General features: G+C 33.5%; 1 protein-coding gene across 1 annotated transcript; it reads left to right on the top strand.

Annotated features, from left to right (window-relative positions):
• Positions 1 to 19,274: 19,274 nt before the first annotated feature.
• LOC139904179 (putative UPF0481 protein At3g02645) lies at positions 19,275 to 21,066 on the top strand. The gene has a single exon (XM_071886113.1). The coding sequence runs from the start codon at positions 19,401 to 19,403 to the stop codon at positions 20,898 to 20,900; it is 1,500 nt and encodes a 499-aa protein (XP_071742214.1). The 5' UTR covers positions 19,275 to 19,400; the 3' UTR covers positions 20,901 to 21,066.
• The last annotated feature ends 1,197 nt before the right edge of the window (positions 21,067 to 22,263 follow it).

The raw sequence follows: 22,263 nt of genomic DNA, 5'->3' as shown, positions 1-22,263 counted from the left end.
AAATATTTCGACATATCATATCGACCCATGTATATATATTATTTGGAACAACCATATACACTCTATATGCAGTAATGTTGGAGTTAGCTATACAGGATTGAGGTTGATTCTAAAAATATACATACTTTGAGTTGTGATCTAGCCTGAGACGTGTATACACTGGGTCATGGATTGATTCAAGATAATATATATCAATTTACTTATGTACATCTAACTTTGGACAACTAGTTGTAGGTTACTAACGAGGACAGCTGACTTAATAAACTTAAAACATCAAAATGTATTAAAAATGTTGTAATTATATTTTGAACATACTTTGATATATATGTACATATTTGTTATAGGTTCATGAATCGACCAGTGGCCAAGTCTTACTTCCCGACGAAGTAAAAATCTGTGAAAGTGAGTTATAGTCCCATTTTTAAAATCTAATATTTTTGGGATGAGAATACATGCAGTTTTATACATGTTTTACAAAATAGACACAAGTATGCGAAACTACATTCTATGGTTGGATTATTAAATCGAATATCGCCCTTCAAGTCTGGTAGCCTAAGAATTAGGGAAATGGCCCCTAATTGATGCGAATCCTAAAGATAGATCTATTGGGCTTAACAACCCCCATTCAGGTTATGGATGGTTTAGTACTTCGAGATTATTATACAGACGAGAGGTTCTGTTTTGGGGATATTCTATGCATTAAGTTAACGTCGGTTACCAGGTGTTCAACATATAAATGATTTTTATGCACTTGCGAGTGTAATGATATTTATAAAAATTGAGAAATCTTGTGGTCTATTATTATGATCTGATAATATGTAGGTTAAACCTATAACTCACTAACAATTTTGTTGACGTTATAAGCATGTTTATTCTCAGGTGATTATTAAGAGCTTCCGCTGTTGCATACTAAATTAAGGACAAGATTTGGAGTCCATGATTGTATAATATTATTTATAAACTGCATTCGAAGACTTATGTTGATGTGTAATATTATTGTAAACCATTATGTAATGCTCGTGTGAAAAACGCTATATTTTAGATTATCATTATTTGTAATCGTCGTAATATTTTAAAGGTTATGGTTTGTTCTAAAATCGAATGCAGTCTTTGAAAAACGTCTCATATAGAGGTCAAAACCTCGCAACGAAATCAATTAATATGGAACGTTTATAATAAATATAAACGGAACATTTAACAAGTGTCAGTTTGAGACTTTGAAGAAGGGTCTCCCCGCGCTTGTTGGCCGTGCCATCGACTCAAAATATGTGGGCGATCTTTTTGTTGATGCTGTTCTCGCTTTTAAGGCGGAGGAGAGGCTCGTTTTTTGCAGAAAGGTTCAGCCTCTCATCCAATCTTCTGAGGCCTTGGATGCTCTTATTGCCAAGGAGGTAGATCCTCTTGCCGCGCAGAAGAGCAGGGCTATGGAGCCGACGCTGACGAACATCAGGGTCCCTTCACTGGTGGCCTTATCTGAAGACCCCACTGCCGATGCTGATCGTTTATTAAAGGACCCGTTGTGAATTTGTAATTTTCTTTTGACAATGTAATTACTCTTTTAATGATAATGAATGTTTATCTTGTTTACTTGTCCATGTTGCGCGTAATTTGCATGTTGTAACGCGCTAATAGTTTACACGTGCGCTAGCAATTTATATATTAAGCATGTTGCATTGTGAGCCGTAAGTTGTGTATGCGCGCAAGACTTGAATCTGTCTTTTGCTAATATTTTTCTAAGTTATAACTGTCAAATCGGCGTGGCCAAGTATATGGGTTATATTCACGATTCTCGTATGATCATGTGCATTAGATCGTTCGTTAAAATGTTTGGCTAAGTATTTATCGATTTTCATCGTAATTATACTCGAGGCATGTCAACACTTAACCCATCACATATATTGTTATGCACACAATATATGCTTAAGTTAAGTATCCGTGTATGCGCATCGGGAGTCGTCTAAGTGCACCAACACTTAGGATTGAGGTCAGGAGCGACCAAAGCCGTCGTTTATAGTCATGACTTGCAGATCTCGAGTTCTACGCGGGTTGGTTAGGTCAACCCAATGACGCTTAACCGTCCGGTTATAATAGACTAGCTTGTCGCCAAACAAGCTTCTGCCGCACGGGTGCCGGAGAAAGCTGTGATGACCCGAAAATTTCCGATCAAATTTTAACTTTAATCTTTATATGTTTCCGACACGATAAGCAAAATCTGTAATGTTGAGTCTCGAAAGCTTTGAAACTATGTTCATGTAATCAAATACCCTTTGACCATGCCGACGATTCACGAACAATTATGTGTAAATAGATATATACAATTATATACACATGTACGAATATTAAATTGAGTAATATTAGCAAAACAGTTAGCGGATGGTTGATATAAAAATAAATTATGAAATTATTATATGACTTGGAAAACGTTAACAAAGTATTAGAGATATAATACTTTACATAGACGTGTTGGTTTCGATATTTGTTCAATATAGTTATTGACGGAATTAAAAGATAATATCACATGATTGAATTATCAGATACATCGAATTATGATTACGAGTCTCTGTTATGAGGTCCACATTGATTTGAGAAATCTATTATTAACAATATTCGGAATAAATGATAAAGTGATTTACGAGTAAGAACAAATGTGTCTATTATCGAGATTTAAACAAAAGTTAGTGGAAGACTAAATTACATAATAATCAATTCATTTCAAAACGCTTTTTGAAAGAAAAGAATTTGATTATTTTAAAAGTCTTCGATTAAATAAATGTAAGTGGAAATAGTGATTGTTGAATATTTGTATAACTTGCAATTTAAAACGTGTTTACGAATATTGAAGATATATATATATATATAGTTTCAAATTAAGTAAACACTTGGGTTTAATTGATAGTTAGATATATCATTTAGGACGTTGATAAACGTAGACGCATAAATGGATTACGCTACATTAAGTTTTAAAGTATAAACAATACGTGTTATATTATTTTCTAAAAGAAATGTAAAACGAACTTTGAAATGTAATTAAGTTTTGAAAAATTGAATATTATATCATTACATAAATATTTTTTTCCATTACTTATGATATGTACAAGATTATATTTTAAAATGAAATATATATATATATATATATATATATATATATATATATATATATATATATATATATATATATATATATATTTTAACTTAGTCATAAAATGTCCTGACTTAAAATAATATATTTTGACAAACAACGAGCCACTGATTTATAAAAGTAAATGACCACAACACTCAATTATATAAGATACATTTTTCATAAAGTAATTTTTCAATAACTAAAACTAAATTTTTATAATGGTACGAGTCATTAAACGTAAAAGGCTAGTTTTCTAAACGTACGAAAGTGCGCTCGAAAAACTAAAAGTGGTACATGAGTTGTGAGACCACGTCCGTGTCATTTTTGTACAAATTATATTTTTACCATTAACGTAAATATAATATAATATTTAATTAATCCTAAAGATTAAATATATTATATATTAAATAATATATATATAGTTATGTTTTACGTATCTATGAAATAAGAATGTGTGAATCACGGGTGTCGGCACAAGAAATTAGTGCATGTGTGCTGTCAAAGTGATCTCATGCGATTGCATGAGCATCACACACACAACTCATGCAATCGCATGAGGAGTGTGGCCTGGGTGTTTGTATAAAAGCCGAACGTAAACTGAATTGAAACACACACATTAAATTTCATATTACACTCTCTGTTATTATTATATTTATATTATTATTATTAAGATTATTATTATTATTATTATTAATATTAAGATTATTAATCTTATTAGTATTATTATTAGTATTATTAGGAGTGATATTATTAGTATATTACATAAAATACTACGACGAGGTTCTGCTCGCGTGTTTTCAAAACGGGCTTTTATGAGCGGGATAGAGCTAAGGAAATTATGGGTTATAGCTATGAAGATTATGGGTAATGTTCGGGGGTATGTTCATGGAGTCAATCTAGTGTTTATCATCTCCGTTGCGTCTACGTACCTTGCCTGCAATATTGAATCTCAATATTGATACGTGAGCACTCATAACTTAACTTTTATATATTAATAGTGTATCCTTGACTAGTGCTCGATTATTTAGGATTATGCATGCTTGTACTTTTGATATTGCCCTTAGTTAGGTTATGTTGAATCTCGAATTAGTTACACCTGCGGTTAAGAGAAGGTATAAGATATGCATGTCGTTGGAAAGCTGGCGAAAAACTATAAACTTTTCATTTAGATATCGAATAGATTCGATGAACGGATTAGAAGTTATTGTCAAATGAATTTTTGTATTATTATTAAAAATGATTATTATTATCGTCGTTATTATCGTCGTTCTAGTTTTTATCTAATTATTATTTTTAGTATTATTATTATTATTATTATCATTAAAATAGTTATTATCATTATCATAATGTTTATTATTATTATAATTAAAAATAATATTAGTAACACTTAATTATTATGATTACTATTATTATCATTAAAATGAACGCGATATAAAAGACGATTTAAAAACTATTAATAAATTGATTAGGTAATAATGAGTATGAGTATCATGATGAAATTTAAAGATATTAGTTTAGATAGAATTATTATTGTTCATTAGTTTTATCACTATTATTAAAAGTATTATTATTAATATTAAAAATATCATCTTTACAAAAATTATTATTTAATAGGAATATCATTATAAAATTTCATTATTAATAATAATTATCATATTGTTATAATACCATTTTCGTAAATATAAAGATTGTTATTATTAGTAGAATAATAATAATTATTAATTCAAAATAATACAACTTTTACTTATTATTATTATCAATGTTATTTTATCAAATAAAAATGTAATACAAATAATATAATTACCTTACTAAAACCTATCATAACATTTTATGATATTCAATGAACTTTATAAATTTCATTATCTAAGATATATAAAAGTATATTTTTATATAAAGTTTTATTTATTAATAAATGAATTATATTATTTACTCTATTAAATCTTTTAAAAATATTTAAAACATAAAATGACGATATTTAAACTATATAATAATCATGTATAAATTTTGGAAATCATTTTGAGTTAAATTGACTTTTGTTGACTTCTGCATATTAGACTCGAGCATTAGGATTGTGGTACACTATGATATAACCTAAATTGTTAGACAAATATTGACCAACGTATAAATATATATAATTAATATAGGTTCGTGAATCCGAGGCCAACCTTACACTTGTTCAATGATGTTATATGTATTTTTACTACAAAATACAGTATGGTGAGTTTCATTTGCCTTTTTACCCTTTATATTTTTGGGCTGAGAATACATGCGCAATTTTTATAAATATTTTACGAAATAGACACAAGTAATCAAAACTACATTATATGGTTGAATTATCGAAATCGAATATGCCCCTTTTTATTAAGTCTGGTAATCTAAGAATTAGGGAACAGACACCCTAATTGACGCGAATCCTAAAGATAGATCTATCGGGCCCAACAAGCCCCATCCAAATTACCGGATGCTTTAGTACTTCGAAATTTATATCATGTCCGAAGGAGCATCCCGGAATGATGGGGATATTCTTATATGCATATTGTGAATGTCGGTTACCAGGTGTTCAATCCATATGAATGATATTTTTGTCTCTATGCATAGGACGTATGTTTATGAGAAATGGAAATATGAAATCTTGTGGTCTATTAAAATTATGAAATGATTATTTATGATAAACTAATGAACTCACCAATCTTTTGGTTGACACTTTAAAGCATGTTTATTTTCAGATTTGAAAGAAATCTTCCGCTGTGCATTTACTCATTTTAAAGATATTACTTGGAGTCATTCATAACATATTTCAAAAGACGTTGCATTCGAGTCGTTGAAGTTCATTAGAGATTATTATTAAGTAAATGACAGATTAAGTCATTTATAGTTTGGATATTATAAAATGGTATGTATACCTGTCAACTTTCTATGTAATGAAAGGTTGTCTTATAAAAACGAATGCAATGTTTGTAAAATGTATCATTTAGAGGTCAAGTACCTCGCGATGTAATCATATGTTGTTGTATTTGTTCCTATGGATTGGGACGGGTCGCTTCATGTGGTATCAGAGCGGTGGTCTTAGCGAACCAGGTCTTGCATTAGTGTGTCTAACAGATAGTCGTTAAGATGCATTAGTGAGTCTAGACTTCGACTGTGTCTGCATATCAAAAGTTTGCTTATCATTTTCTAGTCGGAAATCATCTACTTATCATCTTTAGGAAATTACCTGCTTATCATTCTTAAGTCTAGATGTTTTTGCTTGCATTTATTGCATATTAGTGTATAGACAAATTCATATCTTAGCATATCTGCTAATTAATATCATAGCGTATCTATCACTATGAGCTTTGACTAACATCTTTCAAAGATTCTCCGTAATTTATGGGATTTGGCATTATATATACATATGTAAATTATGTATTGAAGAATACCAAATCTAACTTCTATAATCTATTTCATACAAAAAAATTCTTTCCCTGATCATACGGGATGGATCCCTCAACCAGTTCGAACTCCTCAGATTCCGACAGCTATGCCGATATGGACTTCCACACAAGCTCCGAAAGCAGTGTAACCGGAATGGATCAACCAATTTCCCATCATCTATTCTAGATGAATTGGGGATGGGTTTGTAATATACTAAATCATTGGAGACAAGAAGAAGGCGATCCCTTCCATCAACCACAATCACCTCTTGGCGAAGAACCTGAAGCACTTACCGGCGAACCTGTTCGAAACACCATTTTTTCTCTCATTTCCAGAGTGTCTCGTCACGATTATATACTATCCCATATTATGAATCTTATTCATCCGCTCGCTCCAACCGCCAATCATCCCGGTGTACTAGCAGAAGTTAACGAACTTCGCGCTCGCATGACGATTTTGGAGATTATGGTGCAAGGATTACGAACACCATCAGCAGCACCAGCAGCATAACCAATACCGCCAGTAACATTAACATCGCAAGTCTCAATACCATAAGCACCAGCAGCATCACCGGCATCAACGGTACCACCATCATCAACCCCAACAGTACCATTACCACCATCAACAATCACATCCGCATCACACGCCTCAACATCACAATCTGTACCTCGTATATCAACATCATACGCACCGTAGACCCCAAGGAATCCCAAAAACAACAAACAATGAAGTATTGATTCATAACTTCATCGGAGAAACATCCTGCGGTGATTATGTAATCTCTAAAGTCTTAGAGATTATCTATTTCAGTCTTAACCATAAATCAGATAAGTGGATAAGGATGATAGGAAGAAGAATCGAAACCCTGACAAAGAATGGTGCGCAATTTACAAGCTAGACTTGTTATACAAGCACCACCAGCAGTTACCGGAAGTATCATCAGCATCAACAATATCGTCAGTACTACCATCACCATCAATACTGTCAGCATCATCAGCACTAGCAGCACCTATAACATCACGAGTTCCGCCAGTTCAAGAATCGCCGTGGACATCATCACTGATCAACAATGAGTATTTTGTATCAACGAGTTATGAAGTATTAACTCATTCTTCTGAAGAAATTATATATATTTTATATATATAAGAATTCTGAAACTATATAAATCTTTCGTACTAAGCTATTAAGTATGAATTGAAAAAGGGTAGGTACTACTCGGTTAAATTCATATTACTAATATGCTATGATGTACATTCTTCGTTAACAACATAGCCATTGTTAATCACAATCTATGTTTCAATTAAATGAATTCGGTTTCGTAATAAACCAAGTGTATCATTCAATAACATGTTGGATTTTACACTTTCATCTTCGATGCACTTGAAACTTACTGGAAAACAACATTCGTATCTTGCGAAGTTAGCAAGAGTTCTATGAGCATCAGCATGATTCACTAAGGAAATATCTATAAGAATAAATAATGAAGTATTAATCACAGTAGTGAAATACTTTGTGAAGATTATGTAATCTCTAATGTTTTAGAGATTATTCATTTCTAATTCAAGTCAAAAAAATCAAATGAGCTTAATATGATATTAACTCATTAAATCTGAATTACATCTGAAGAAAATATACATACATATATTTTCATAAAGACTATAATAAAAATCTTTTGTACAAAATATTAATTGTGAATTTTTTTTTAACGGGTAGGTAATACCCGAAAGGTATTTGAATTCACAATTAATATGGTTACATTCTTTGAATCTGATTCAGCAATTATCAACTATACTCCCTACGTTCACAACAATACACATTCTTCTATAAAAATCAAAACAACCATACTCTTTCAAATCTAATTACATACTCTGATTTTGAAATCTCAAAATGCAACTCGAGATATAAGCAAAGTCATCACTCTTAGATCCTTACATTTTTCAAAGCTATACTATGACTTCAAAACTGTGACATAACATCACTTTTATTTATAGCACTCAGAAGGATATGAGAATCAATCGAGATTCATGACGATTTCATCCTTTGGATATTGACAATGACAAGCTACATTTAAAACACTTCGAAATTTGGGAAGACACTTCAAACAATGAACAATTGAGATGATGATTCAACCACACATTACCCGAATTTTTGTACCTGAAAAACTCTTGAACCCAAAGTCATAGTTTAACATGTACCCGCATCGAATTCTTTATCATTTATTAGCAAAAACAACCTTACGATTCCTTTTCAAAGTAGCCAGTTTTGTCACAGCTCCAGCAAGTCAACTTCGACTCTTCAATCGGACTGGTCTTATTATAACCTCGATAGATACATTGCTCTTTGACCATCCTTACTGGGAACCTTTTATATCTTGCCACATTAGCAGTAAACTTATTAACAACTTCCTTAACCTTCGACTTAAACCTCTCCGAAAAGTTACTATATCCATTCATCAAAACTCCATCATGTACTCACCTACATCTTGTAACAATAATTGTCATACCAAATACTAGAAATCAGCAATCAATATTTTAAAATCTCGTAGCATTCCACATCAACAGTTATATGTATACATATAACGTTTATCTTCTAGACATACATACTTCGAATGTGAAGTTTCTGAAAAACATCCCAACTATGAACTAGTTCTCGAAATGCTAATGAAGCAGCAAAAGCTGTGAACGACCTTAACAGTCAAAAGTTGATGACAAAGAATAATGTGTTGGTAAAGCCCAAAAAAAGAAAAGAGTTGGTACTGAACAACGGATTGAGCAGACCGTGAAGGAGACCAAGGACAAATACAAGGACCAAAGTCTGTACTTAAAGAATCTTGATGATTCTGTTTCAGACGAAGTCATTAACGAATACCTGGCTCCTGACTCTAAACCTTTGCGAATAATATTCTTCATCATCATCTTATCTTAAATATTATAAGATATCTTCGTATATCTCATTATGCATATTCTCCATACTTCTGGAAATATTCTCATAACTATTCTTATCTGAGATCATTTATCTCTCCGTAATATCTGTAACATAAAAGAAACTGTGTTAATTTCTAAATTCTAAAAAAATTCGAATATGAATGTTTTGAAGTAGTGTTGGGAACTGAAGCATGAGTTAGTATAATATAATGACACTTGATCAACGTGATTATATTACAGTAATTCATGCTGAGTTTCTAATGGAACGTGATGATTCACAGAACATACCGTCATCATGTGCCATTTACACGACTCTTACATTCTATCTAAACTTTAAACATATCAAGAAAATATTTTTCTTGATGATTCGGTCTTTTCCGAGATATTCTGGTAATTTACCAAGTCAAGATCGTGCCATTACGATTTCCTTCTTAGAACATTTACTATGTTCATTCCAAAATTTATATATGTGAATTCTGGACCATTACAAGCGGTGTGTAATCACAAGAAGAAGAAACGAAAGGACAAAAGCTCCGAAATAGAAATTGAAGTATAAATCGCAGCAAATAGGAAAGAGTATTAACAGTGGATGACAATGATTAGGGGAGACAGAAGCATGGACATCGAAAAATAAAGGAAGATATAAAACCCAACAACCACACAGAAACTACAAACCGTACATATCAATACGTATTGCCACGTAAAGGCACGGGAAAATTAATTACACTATAACTCCAAGATAATAGTAGAAGTAAATAAAATCCTCCGGTGGTAGATGAAAGAGAAGAATGACAGATGTGAAGAATAAGAGTATATCAAGGATCAGAATGGGATGGAGCATATTGACGAATGTCTTAAAGTAGGAATTAAGGAGAAAGAATAAGAATGTGTGAGTTGTGGAAAATAAAGAAAAGAAGGGGGTGGATTTATAGTGAAATATCCGACATAACAATCGAAACAGAGTATCGCATTAAATCAAAGGAGATCTTGATTTTCTTAATCACCGAAGAATCCAAATCTTATTATGAAGATTTTCTTTAAATCCCAGGAATTCCGGAAATCAATCATAACTACGTCATCAGATAAAACGATTCTACATTTACTCAATTCGCTCTTTTACGATAGCTTCACTCATACGCTTCGAGAAATCGAATTATTTTATCCGTATTTCTTAATCATGATAAAACTCTATACATCAGTGTATATTCGTCATAATAACATTCTTACTGTAGCCATGACGACCTCTATCAAATTTCGGGACGAAATTTCTTTTAACGGGTAGGTACTGTGATGACCCGAAAATTTCTGATCAAATTTTAACTTTAATCTTTATATGTTTCCGACACGATAAGCAAAATCTGTAATGTTGAGTCTCGAAAGCTTTGAAACTATGTTCATGTAATCAAATACCCTTTGACCATGCCGACGATTCAAGAACAATTATGTGTAAATAGATATATACAATTATATACACATGTGCGAATATTAAATTGAGTAATATTAGCAAAACAGTTAGCGGATGGTTGATATAAAAATAAATTATGAAATTATTATATGACTTGGAAAACGTTAACAAAGTATTAGAGATATAATACTTTACATAGACGTGTTGGTTTCGATATTTGTTCAATATAGTTATTGACGGAATTAAAAGATAATATCACATGATTGAATTATCAGATACATCGAATTATGATTACGAGTCTCTGTTATGAGGTCCACATTGATTTGAGAAATCTATTATTAACAATATTCGGAATAAATGATAAAGTGATTTACGAGTAAGAACAAATGTGTCTATTATCGAGATTTAGACAAAAGTTAGTGGAAGACTAAATTACATAATAATCAATTCATTTCAAAATGCTTTTCGAAAGAAACGAATTTGATTATTTTAAAAGTCTTCGATTAAATAAATGTAAGTGGAAATAGTGATTGTTGAATATTTGTATAACTTGCAATTTAAAACGTGTTTACGAATATTGAAGATATATATATATATATATATATATAGTTTCAAATTAAGTAAACACTTGGTTTAATTGATAGTTAGATATATCATTTAGGACGTTGATAAACGTAGACGCATAAATGGATTACGCTACATTAAGTTTTAAAGTATAAACAATACGTGTTATATTATTTTCTAAAAGAAATGTAAAACGAACTTTGAAATGTAATTAAGTTTTGAAAAATTAAATATTATATCATTACATAAATATTTTTTTCCATTACTTATGATATGTACAAGATTATATTTTAAAATGAAAATATATATATATATTTTAACTTAGTCATAAAATGTCCTGACTTAAAATAATATATTTTGACAAACAACGAGCCACTGATTTATAGAAGTAAATGACCACAACACTCAATTATATAAGATACATTTGTCATAAAGTAATTTTTCAATAACTAAAACTAAATTTTTATAATAGTACGAGTCATTAAACGTAAAAGGCTAGTTTTCTAAACGTACGAAAGTGCGCTCGAAAAACTAAAAGTGGTACATGAGTTGTGAGACCACGTCCGTGTAATTTTTGTAAAAATTATATTTTTACCATTAACGTAAATATAATATAATATTTAATTAATCTTAAAGATTAAATATATTATATATTAAATAATATATATAAAGTTATGTTTTACGTATATATGAAATAAGAATGTGTGAATCACGGGTGTCGGCACAAGAAATTAGTGCATGTGTGCTGTCAAAGTGATCTCATGCGATTGCATGAGCATCACACACACAACTCATGCAATCGCATGAGGAGTGTGGCCTGGGTGTTTGTATAAAAGCCGAACGTAAACTGAATTGAAACACACACATTAAATTTCATATTACACTCTCTGTTATTATTATATTTATATTATTATTATTAAGATTATTATTATTATTATTATTAATATTAAGATTATTAATCTTATTAGTATTATTATTAGTATTACTAGGAGTGATATTATTAGTATATTACATAAAATACTACGACGAGGTTCTGCTCGCGTGTTTTCAAAACGGGTTTTTATGAGCGGGATAGAGCTAAGGAAATTATGGGTTATAGCTATGAAGATTATGGGTAATGTTCGGGGGTATGTTCATGGAGTCAATCTAGTGTTTATCATCTCCGTTGCGTCTACGTACCTTGCCTGCAATATTGAATCTCAATATTGATACGTGAGCACTCATAACTTAACTTTTATATATTAATAGTGTATCCTTGACTAGTGCTCGAGTATTTAGGATTATGCATGCTTGTACTTTTGATATTGCCCTTAGTTAGGTTATTTTGAATCTCAAATTAGTTACACCTGCGGTTAAGAGAAGGTATAAGATATGCATGTCGTTGAAAAGCTGGCGAAAAACTATAAACTTTTCATTTAGATATCGAATAGATTCGATGAACGGATTAGAAGTTATTGTCAAATGAATTTTTGTATTATTATTAAAAATGATTATTATTATCGTCGTTATTATCGTCGTTCTTGTTTTTATCTAATTATTATTTTTAGTATTATTATTATTATTATTATTATTATCATTAAAATAGTTATTATCATTATCATAATGTTTATTATTATTATAATTAAAAATAATATTAGTAACACTTAATTATTATGATTACTATTATTATCATTAAAATGAACGCGATATAAAAGACGATTTAAAAACTATTAATAAATTGATTAGGTAATAATGAGTATGAGTATCATGATGAAATTTAAAGATATTGGTTTAGATAGAATTATTATTGTTCATTAGTTTTATCACTTTTATTAAAAGTATTATTATTAATATTAAAAATATCATCTTTACAAAAATTATTATTTAATAGGAATATCATTGTAAAATTTCATTATTAATAATAATTATCATATTGTTATAATACCATTTTCGTAAATATAAAGATTGTTATTATTAGTAGAATAATAATAATTATTAATTCAAAATAATACAACTTTTACTTATTATTATGATCAATGTTATTTTATCAAATAAAAATGTAATACAAATAATATAATTACCTTACTAAAACCTATCATAACATTTTATGATATTCAATGAACTTTATAAATTTCATTATCTAAGATATATAAAAGTATATTTTTATATAAAGTTTTATTTATTAATAAATGAATTATATTATTTACTCTATTAAATCTTTTAAAAATATTTAAAACATAAAACGACGATATTTAAACTATATAATAATCATGTATAAATTTTGGAAATCATTTTGAGTTAAATTGACTTCAGGTGTAGTTTAGGTTCTCAAAGCAATGGTAGAACAAAACAGTAACACAGCTGCCAGTGTCGATGAGAATTTTGTCAATGTGCTGCGTGCATTCAGGCATATAACCTTCAACCACTAGAGGAGCGCATTTTCTTTAGAAAATGGGCTCGCGTGGGAGATGTGCCTTTAAGTTCTCGTAGGGCAGCAATGGCTCCTTCTCAACCTCCTTCTTTTCCCACGAAAAGACGTAAATGACCTTATCCTTCTCCACTCCTTCGCTTTCCTTCTTGTACCCTCCTGACTCGTCTTTACCCAGCTTCAGATGTTTCAGCTCTCCGCATTTGAGACAAGCAACCACCTTATCAACCAGTGCTTTGCAGCAATTGGTTTCCTGCCTGAAGTCATCGTGAAAGTCGCAGAATTTCGACTTATCACGTCACGCGTACTCAGACATGCGCGCCGGCTTCTCAAATGTCTTGGAGATTGGCTCAGTTACGTAAATCTCTTTCAGACTCTTGGTGAGGTTCCTGATCAAAGCTTGCTTATTCTCTCTAGTGTCGTTGTCCCTGTTTCGATGATGTTGCTGGTTGTTGTTGTTCCCTTGGTGATTCCTATGGTGCTTCCTATCGTTGTGGTGATTGTTGCCGTGGTGGCGGTATGGGCTAGAGTCATGTTGGCTTCTCCCGAAACCACCTGACTGGCGTCCTTCCCTAGGCGAATCATAGCCGTCGCGCCGACCGTTGCTTGAGTTCCTGTAACACGAGTATCTTCTGGTGTCTTCTTCAGCGCGCATATGCTCGTGTGCTTCCCTTATCGCTACCGCCAATGTCTCTGGAGGGTGCTTCCTCAACCTCTGCCACAACGTTAGGTGGCGTTCCCGACAGATCCCGTGTATGAAACCAGATACCTTCAGTGACTCTGCGCAGTTGGGAATTCTAGCTACCTCCTGACAATACCTGTCGATGAACTGTCCCAGGGACTCTCCTCTCTCATGCTTGATGTCGTGACATTCAACATGCGTCCTTCGAGTCGCGCGTATGTTGTGAAAGTTAAGCAGGAAACGCGTTCGTAGATCATCATAACAGCTTATGACTGGCGCTGGTAGGTTGTTGAACCATTGTTAAGCCACGCCCTCTAGTAGCGGCGGGAACTCCATGCACTTTGTCTCGTCAGCCCAGCGTTGATTTCGCGTTATACCATCATACTTTTGCAAGAAGTCATCTGGGTCCGAGAATCCATCATAGTACCCCAGGGTTAACGGTATTACAGGCTGTGGTGTGGAGACATGGTTTAGTATACGCGCCGAGAACTTTTCTCCAGTAGGCGCTATTTCAAAAGAGGGTTTAACAGGCACCCCCTTCATTCCTGCGTACAGGTTCTTAATCATGAGTTCGGCCTTTCCCGGTTGCTCAAACTCATGCACCATATCATCTGGCGCAGCATTCATCAAAGCATTGATCAAATTGGCTTGGCTGTGGGCGCGTTGTTCGCGTGTGATAGCTGGTGATTCTGTGGATGTCCCCCTTCCTGCAGATGAAGCACCCTGCGCGAAAGTCGTAGCACTAGACCCGGGTGTAGTTGGGGAGGCATCCCTTCTAGGTGACGGTGAAGGTCGCGCACCTTGTGAGCCAGCAGGGCTGCTGGTATGGCTAGGGCTGTTGCGCGCAGATTCAGTAGTTGGATAGATGGGCACAAATCCCGTGCTCGCAGTGTTTGTGGCCCATGGTATCGGCCTAATTGCTTCTGGAGTTTTAAAGGACGACGCAGGCGCGCCAGGGGGAGGCATCTGTGCGCCCCTTGGCGGCGCGTTGTCAGAAGTTCCTGCCGACCCCTTGGCAGCGGGTTTAGGTCCCGTAGGCGATGTAGCTCGTGCTTGAGCGGGCTTTGGTACTTCTTGCTTGCTGGCCATCTCAATACCTGTCACGGTACATCAAAGGGAAACAAGCAGTTTGTTAGTGGACATACAGAAAAAAGATCAAATCAAAATCTTTTAACTTGATTGTCCCACGGATGGCGCCAAATGATCAAGCATAGAATGATCGGGTCGGGTTCGGTCCATGCTTGACATCAATAAGGGGGGATTTAAGGGTCAATTGAGTTTAACTCTCCGGTCCGGAGTACCGTGAATAACCCCTTGCGAGATGATGATCTAAACAGGGGTGGTTAAACGGCAGACCCACCATCGGCGGGCGGTCCGGTCATTGATGGCTCGCGCTAAACTATAGGGTTTCTGTTCGTAGAACGTTACCTGTATATCAAGAATCTCTAGTGCAATGATATGAGTCCTGTAGCGCGGGTATATTCGCGCTATGCGCTACTGTTCTTAGAATATGTATGTGTGTGAAGGTGGAAAATCCAGACCCCTTGTTCTGTGGATGAAGTCCTGTATTTATAGGATTGCCTTTCTTGTCTGCTATTGCCACGTAATGAGGTTAAAAAGATCGTGGCCTGGAAATAGTACGTCCTCAGGCGAGCTGATCCGACAAAAGTAAAAAGTGTTCTTGTCGGCTCTGATTCTTGTCTGCCAGGTGTCTTCTAGTAGCTACAGCATCGCCCGTCATGTGGCCGCGACCCATGCGCGCTTATAGGGCTAGCGCGATGGTAATAGGCATAGCGCTTCAGGCGTTAGCGCGCTTTGGTAATCCCTAGCGGCGATGCTGTTTGATACGCTACACGAGCTGATCGGGCATGCATATCATTAATATTTATTATTTAATTTATTTTTTTCTCACCCAATTTCCAATCAGATTTTACCACCTCACCCTCCAAATATTTGACACAAAAACTTTGGGTTAACGGGGGTCAAATACAGTCACAGTTAAAAACTCACTTTTTCACCAAAAAGTGCACAATCCGACTCTGACGTCACAGTCAGGGTTAGGAATAGTCTCAAGGTAGTTCCGCCTCTGCCTGTGACCTGTCAGAAAGAACGTTACGCCTTATGTATTATGAACGTACATCATATGTTAACCATAATTTAACTTTAAAAAATAAAAATAAAAATAAAAAAGTAAAAGGAACACCTGTTGTTCTCCTTTCTCTCTTCTTGATACCTCACTACCCGGGAACACATCCATTCGGGCAGTGGTCCAGGTAGAGGTCCGTGAACGAATTCGATAAAACCTACATATAGGGTCAACATATACCACCATTATTGGTGTTCAATTGGTTTAAAGAAAATCATGTCATCCCTAAGGATCGAACTCATGACCTCTCCCTATCCCATGACACAAAGTAAATGGGAGGAACCACTAAGCTATGCCTTCCTCATCCGTGATTACCAGATCTCCACCTTGAGACATGAAACATTTTCCACTTTATCGTACATATTAACTAATTTATCTACTTGTTAACTTAAATTCTTGTATAAACATAAATTAACCAAACCATTTTGAATATGTGCATTCTCAATATTTTCTTCATTTTTATGATTTAATAATTAAAATTTTGGAATTCATGAGACTAGGATTTACTCTCATTCTTAGGTAGATATTGTTTGGTTGTGAAAAAGTAACTCTATGGTATACGGTATATATTTGAAAAATAATTTCATTAAAGTATGTGCGCCTTAAATAAATAAAATTAGATACGGAGTATAAAATTACAAAAACGTGCAACACCACCATTGGCACGATGCATTGCTCGTTGATGGGTAGACTAAATTGATAAAGTGTGGGCAACAAGACTAGTGAAAATTAATAAATTAATAAATTTACGACAACTTGCCAAAAGTGAAGTTATGGGTACAATAAATAATTGTTTGGCAATTTGCCAATTTGGCACTTCTAATGCTAGCTGTACTATACAATGGGCATTCCGTATGGACGAGAGTATCATTGGCCCCTTGCATTAAATCGATCATTCTCTTTCCGTTTTCGAGTTTCAACTTTCAACAATGCTCTTTAGATATCTATATATTCATTTATATTTATGTTTATATATTCAAATTTAATTTATTTATGCCTTTCAAAAAAAAAAAAATTAATTTATTTATTGATGACATATTGGTATATGGTTGCAAGATTTCTTTTTGAAATTAACTAAAAAAACTAGTAATACAGTAATACTACTCCGTATTAGGAGTATGTTTTTTTTTACTACGCCCAAACTTCGCAATGGAGTTTCAACAATCCATTACACAAATAAAGACATAGAAAATTAATAAAAAAAATATTAAAAGACAAAATTGCCGATGAGTGAACGGTAACTAAAACCTTTTGTTTTAGTGTAGGTTGTAATATAATTTGGAACATTTATTATAATACATTTTTAAAATTGGTTATATCAAAATAAATGTCATGTTTTCCAACAAGCTTTTTAGAGCTTTTAGCTCAGTTTGACTGCAAGAGCTTAAAGCTTTTTGATGAAGAGGAAAAGTTAAAAGCTACTATGTATTAGAACTAGCGTTTAGCTTTTAACTTCTAGTTTTTTTGTCATTTTACTCTTTATTTTAACAGTTTCAGCTACGCTTTCAAACAACTAAATACATATAAAAAGCTAACAACTACAAGCTACTAGCTAACATCTACTAACTAAAAGCTAAAAGGTACCAGTTACTAGTTAGTTTTGCCAAACATACCCATTTTTTTGTTGTTGCTAATTTACAATATTATACATGTGTGTGAACGAAGTTGTTACTGATAAATAGATGAGATGCCCGATATAAAGGTGCCTTCGCTCAAGTTCGCGTGCTACCGTGGGAACCAAAGCGTGCTGTTGCAAAAATCTACGCGAACCAAATGTTGCATGTACATGAGGTCGTTCTCCTAATATTTTGTGAGTTTACATGGTCATACTTCCAACTTTTTGTGAGTTCACGACTGATGGAATCGTTCTCTTATTTTTAGATAAGATTTCTTCTCGTTTTCCTTACACTTTTATGGGAGAGCGACCTAATGAAATCGTGAAGTCACACACAATATTGGAGAATGACCCCATTAAAATGCGACCTTTAGTTCGTTCAAGTTTGTGCGAAGGCGCGTTTGGTTAGCATGGTGACACTCGAACTTGAGCGAATGCACCTTTAGATCTGTGATCGGAGAAGTTGATCGGACCTCATGGTGCCATGAGAGGAAAGTGGCGATTAAACTTTATTATTCAAAAAGCAGGTAAAACTGAACCACCGGCGAGATGCTGGTGGTCGGAGATGCCGGTGGTGAGTAATCTTTTGAGAGGTGTATTTTTTAACAAATTTATCACCTTCACAAATTCAGTTTTGTTGTGGTTTTTTCTCTCTTTGTTAAAATTAAAAAGTAAATAAAATAATGATAGAAAAGTAGAAAATGACAACTCATAGGTAAGGGGTTAGGTACATTAAATAAAAACTTGGTAATTTCATATTTGATTGACCATAGATTTAGGAAGGACGGAGTGATGAAAATATATATGTAATCGTATTATTTATTTTCATTTCTTTATTTCAAAACATGTGTATCGGCAGTAACATGTTAGTTTTGTATTGACTTTGTCAACCCATCAGGCTTATTGTTTATCTTGTTTAAATTATTGTTCACGTGTTTAATAGTGATAGTGAAATACTAATATTAAATAAATACCTAATCATTTCTTTACACACGATATGAATCATCATTGACCAACCATAGCCATTTCAAGTTTTCAACCACTCAAAACTTTAAACCACCAATCACTCAATCTACAGTTAAAAACTCATACCCAATATCTGAAAATCAAGTATCAGATCAAATGGCATCCCTAAACCCATTTGTAGCACCAACATCTGGTGATCAACAATGGGTAGATCAAATCAGAAAAACATTAAAAACCCAACTTTCAGTCACTGTAGACACACCACCAGTTTCCATATTCACAATCCCCCAAAACCTTAAAGATGAAAAACTCGAGGCGTACGAGCCTCGACTAATTGGGCTCGGTCCGAAACACCATTTTCGGACCGAGGTCTATCAGAAAATGGAACAAAACAAGCTTACCGCAGTTAAAAGAATACTAAAACCAATTCAAGTTCCTGATTGCGAAGACCAAGTCATCGCTAAAGTCAAAGACATCATCCCGGTTATTTCAGCTTGTTACGATTCGTACCCACAAACAGATGATGACGCGTTATCATGGTTACTCGCGATCGATGCTCTGTTCTTGCTGGATCAACTTACTGTTTATTCAGATCTTGGTTATGCTATAGATGAAAAAGATCTAATCATGTTAGAGAACCAAATTCCGTTAATTGTATTGAAAGAAGTTCATAAAGCTTTATCTAGTGACAATTCTGACACAGAAGACCTTTGGGAGTCCAAATTTCGATATTTTTCGACTAAGAATTCGCCGTTTCTGTTATCGCAACAGAATGTTGATTTTAATCGAGTGAACCACCTGCTTGATTATATGTACCATTCAATTGTTGACAACGAAAAGTCAAAGTCAATTGATGTTAATTTTAGTCAACCTGGAAGCGTTCCGGATATAAAACCAGCAACTGAAGAATTAATGGAAGCTATTATTAAAGCAGGATCAATGTTCCCTGGTGCGAAACCGTTTATCGGAGTGCTCGAAAGTGTTGAGAAGATTTTATACGAAAGTGACGAAGATACAAAGAAAATTCAAGAAATTAGGGTTCCGTCGGTGACGGAACTTAGCGATATCGCCGGAGTAAAATTCGTTCTGTCGCCGGGAAACGAAGGGATTCGGAACATAAACTTTGTAGATCAATGTTGTTATCTTCCTGTTATTAAACTTGGTTACGATTCAGAAGTTATATTAAGGAATTTAGTAGCTTATGAGAATCTGATGGCACAGAATAGTTTCATGGCCGGATTTGGTCTTGAACTGACGGAATATGTGGATTTCATGTGCGGGATTATCGATACGGCTAGTGACGTGAAGGTGTTACGTGAAGCGAAGATTATAGAAGGCGATTTGAGCGATAAGGAGATCGTTGATATGTTTAATGGGATCGGGAGATCGTTTGGGAAAATGAGTGGTGAATCGGAGTTAAGGAAGACTGCGGGTGAATTGAACAAGGTTTATAGTAATGTACCGAGTGTTCGGTTTAAGAATGAGGTTGAGAAACAGGTTCGGGCTTCGGCTAAGGCGATTACGTTTTTGGTTAGTATTTCGGGTACGTTGGTGTTGATGCGTGAAGCGTATTCGAAGATTGGTTCGGATCCGTCACAGATGTTGGTTCAGTTTTTTTCGCAGCAACTTGGATCATTTTCTACACTCATCCAATAGAGATTTTAAAAAATGTGTCATTTTTCACGTATAATCGATCATCGATTTAACTTGTGTGTTAATGTGTATCCGTTGGTGTTTGTTTTTTTTTTTTATAGAAAAAAAAGATAATGTGTATTCGTTAGTGATTATGTGTGATTATGACACATTGAGTTTTAGTGGAGTATTATGGCTGTAGTATAAAAGTATCATCCTTATACCTAACTCCTCCTTTCCACCATACACCACTAATTGAATTCGGTAGACATTTTTATCCTTTCTATGTATCTGTCACTTATATTCTCTTAATAATTACTTACGGAGTATATCCCACACTATTCATTCATCTTCTTTTAACTTAAAAAGTATTCTTCTTTTAACTTAAAAAGTATTCGGGTCGGCCCACTTCGCTGGGTTCAAAATCGCTAGCCGAAGAAGAAGAAAAAAAAAAAAAAAAAAGCCCCATACAAGAATTGAACCTGCACCCATCTGAAAACCATAAAGGCATCCAACCCACCCAACCAACCCACCCAACCACTTATGTGTTTATGTTATTATGTTAGATTTAATGATATTTATATATTAAAAAACGTCGCTATCAAAAAACCTGCTCTATGTAAAGATGGAAGGTTGTAATTGACAAAATTGCATTTAAGTTTCAAATGAATAGTTTCTTTTTTTTTTCTTGTTGTGTTTTCCAAATGAATACATATACATATATAATATAATAACAAATACTAAAAAAGAAAACTATAGCGAACCTTACCAACATCAACTTGCTTAAATATTCAAACGGTAACACACTATTCATTCATCTACTTGCTTAAATATTCAATTAATCACTTGAGTCGAAATAAAAATCAAGCCAGCCACCTTTGAAATATCCTTCTCCCGCCGGCCATAATAATGCATATACACAAACAATATCTATATCTATTTATTTATATTTATATTTATATTTATTTATACTATCTACTAAATGAGAGTTGATACTGACATCATTTTACTGACTTGGCACTTTCTAATGCAATGGTATGACATTGACTGATGTCATATATCTTTAACATTGATTGATCCGTTAAGAGTTTAAGGACACGGCGAATTTGCAAGGATATCAACTAATTGAATTGTTTCTGTGATTATGAATTAAAATTATGAACAGAGGAAATAAAAGATAAATAATGCAAGTGTAATATGGGGAACTTTGTTTTTTGATTTCTTTTCTCTCTAACTTGTTACATGCATACGCACAATCACAAGGTAGAGGCTTGCATCAAAACCCCCTTTTTCAATTTACATTCTATATATACTAAAAAATGTAAACTGAAGCCTACTCTATATGTTACCCACTAACGATAAATAATGGTGTATCCTATCGTATACA

Source organism: Rutidosis leptorrhynchoides, chromosome 4, assembly GCF_046630445.1.
Source record: "Rutidosis leptorrhynchoides isolate AG116_Rl617_1_P2 chromosome 4, CSIRO_AGI_Rlap_v1, whole genome shotgun sequence".
Taxonomy (NCBI): domain Eukaryota; kingdom Viridiplantae; phylum Streptophyta; class Magnoliopsida; order Asterales; family Asteraceae; genus Rutidosis; species Rutidosis leptorrhynchoides.
This window is presented reverse-complemented; position numbering and strand designations above follow the sequence as displayed.

Bases quoted from the DNA above. Each gene is read 5' to 3' on its own strand.
- LOC139904179 (XM_071886113.1), top strand. From the start codon at position 19,401: ATGGCATCCCTAAACCCATTTGTAGCACCAACATCTGGTGATCAACAA.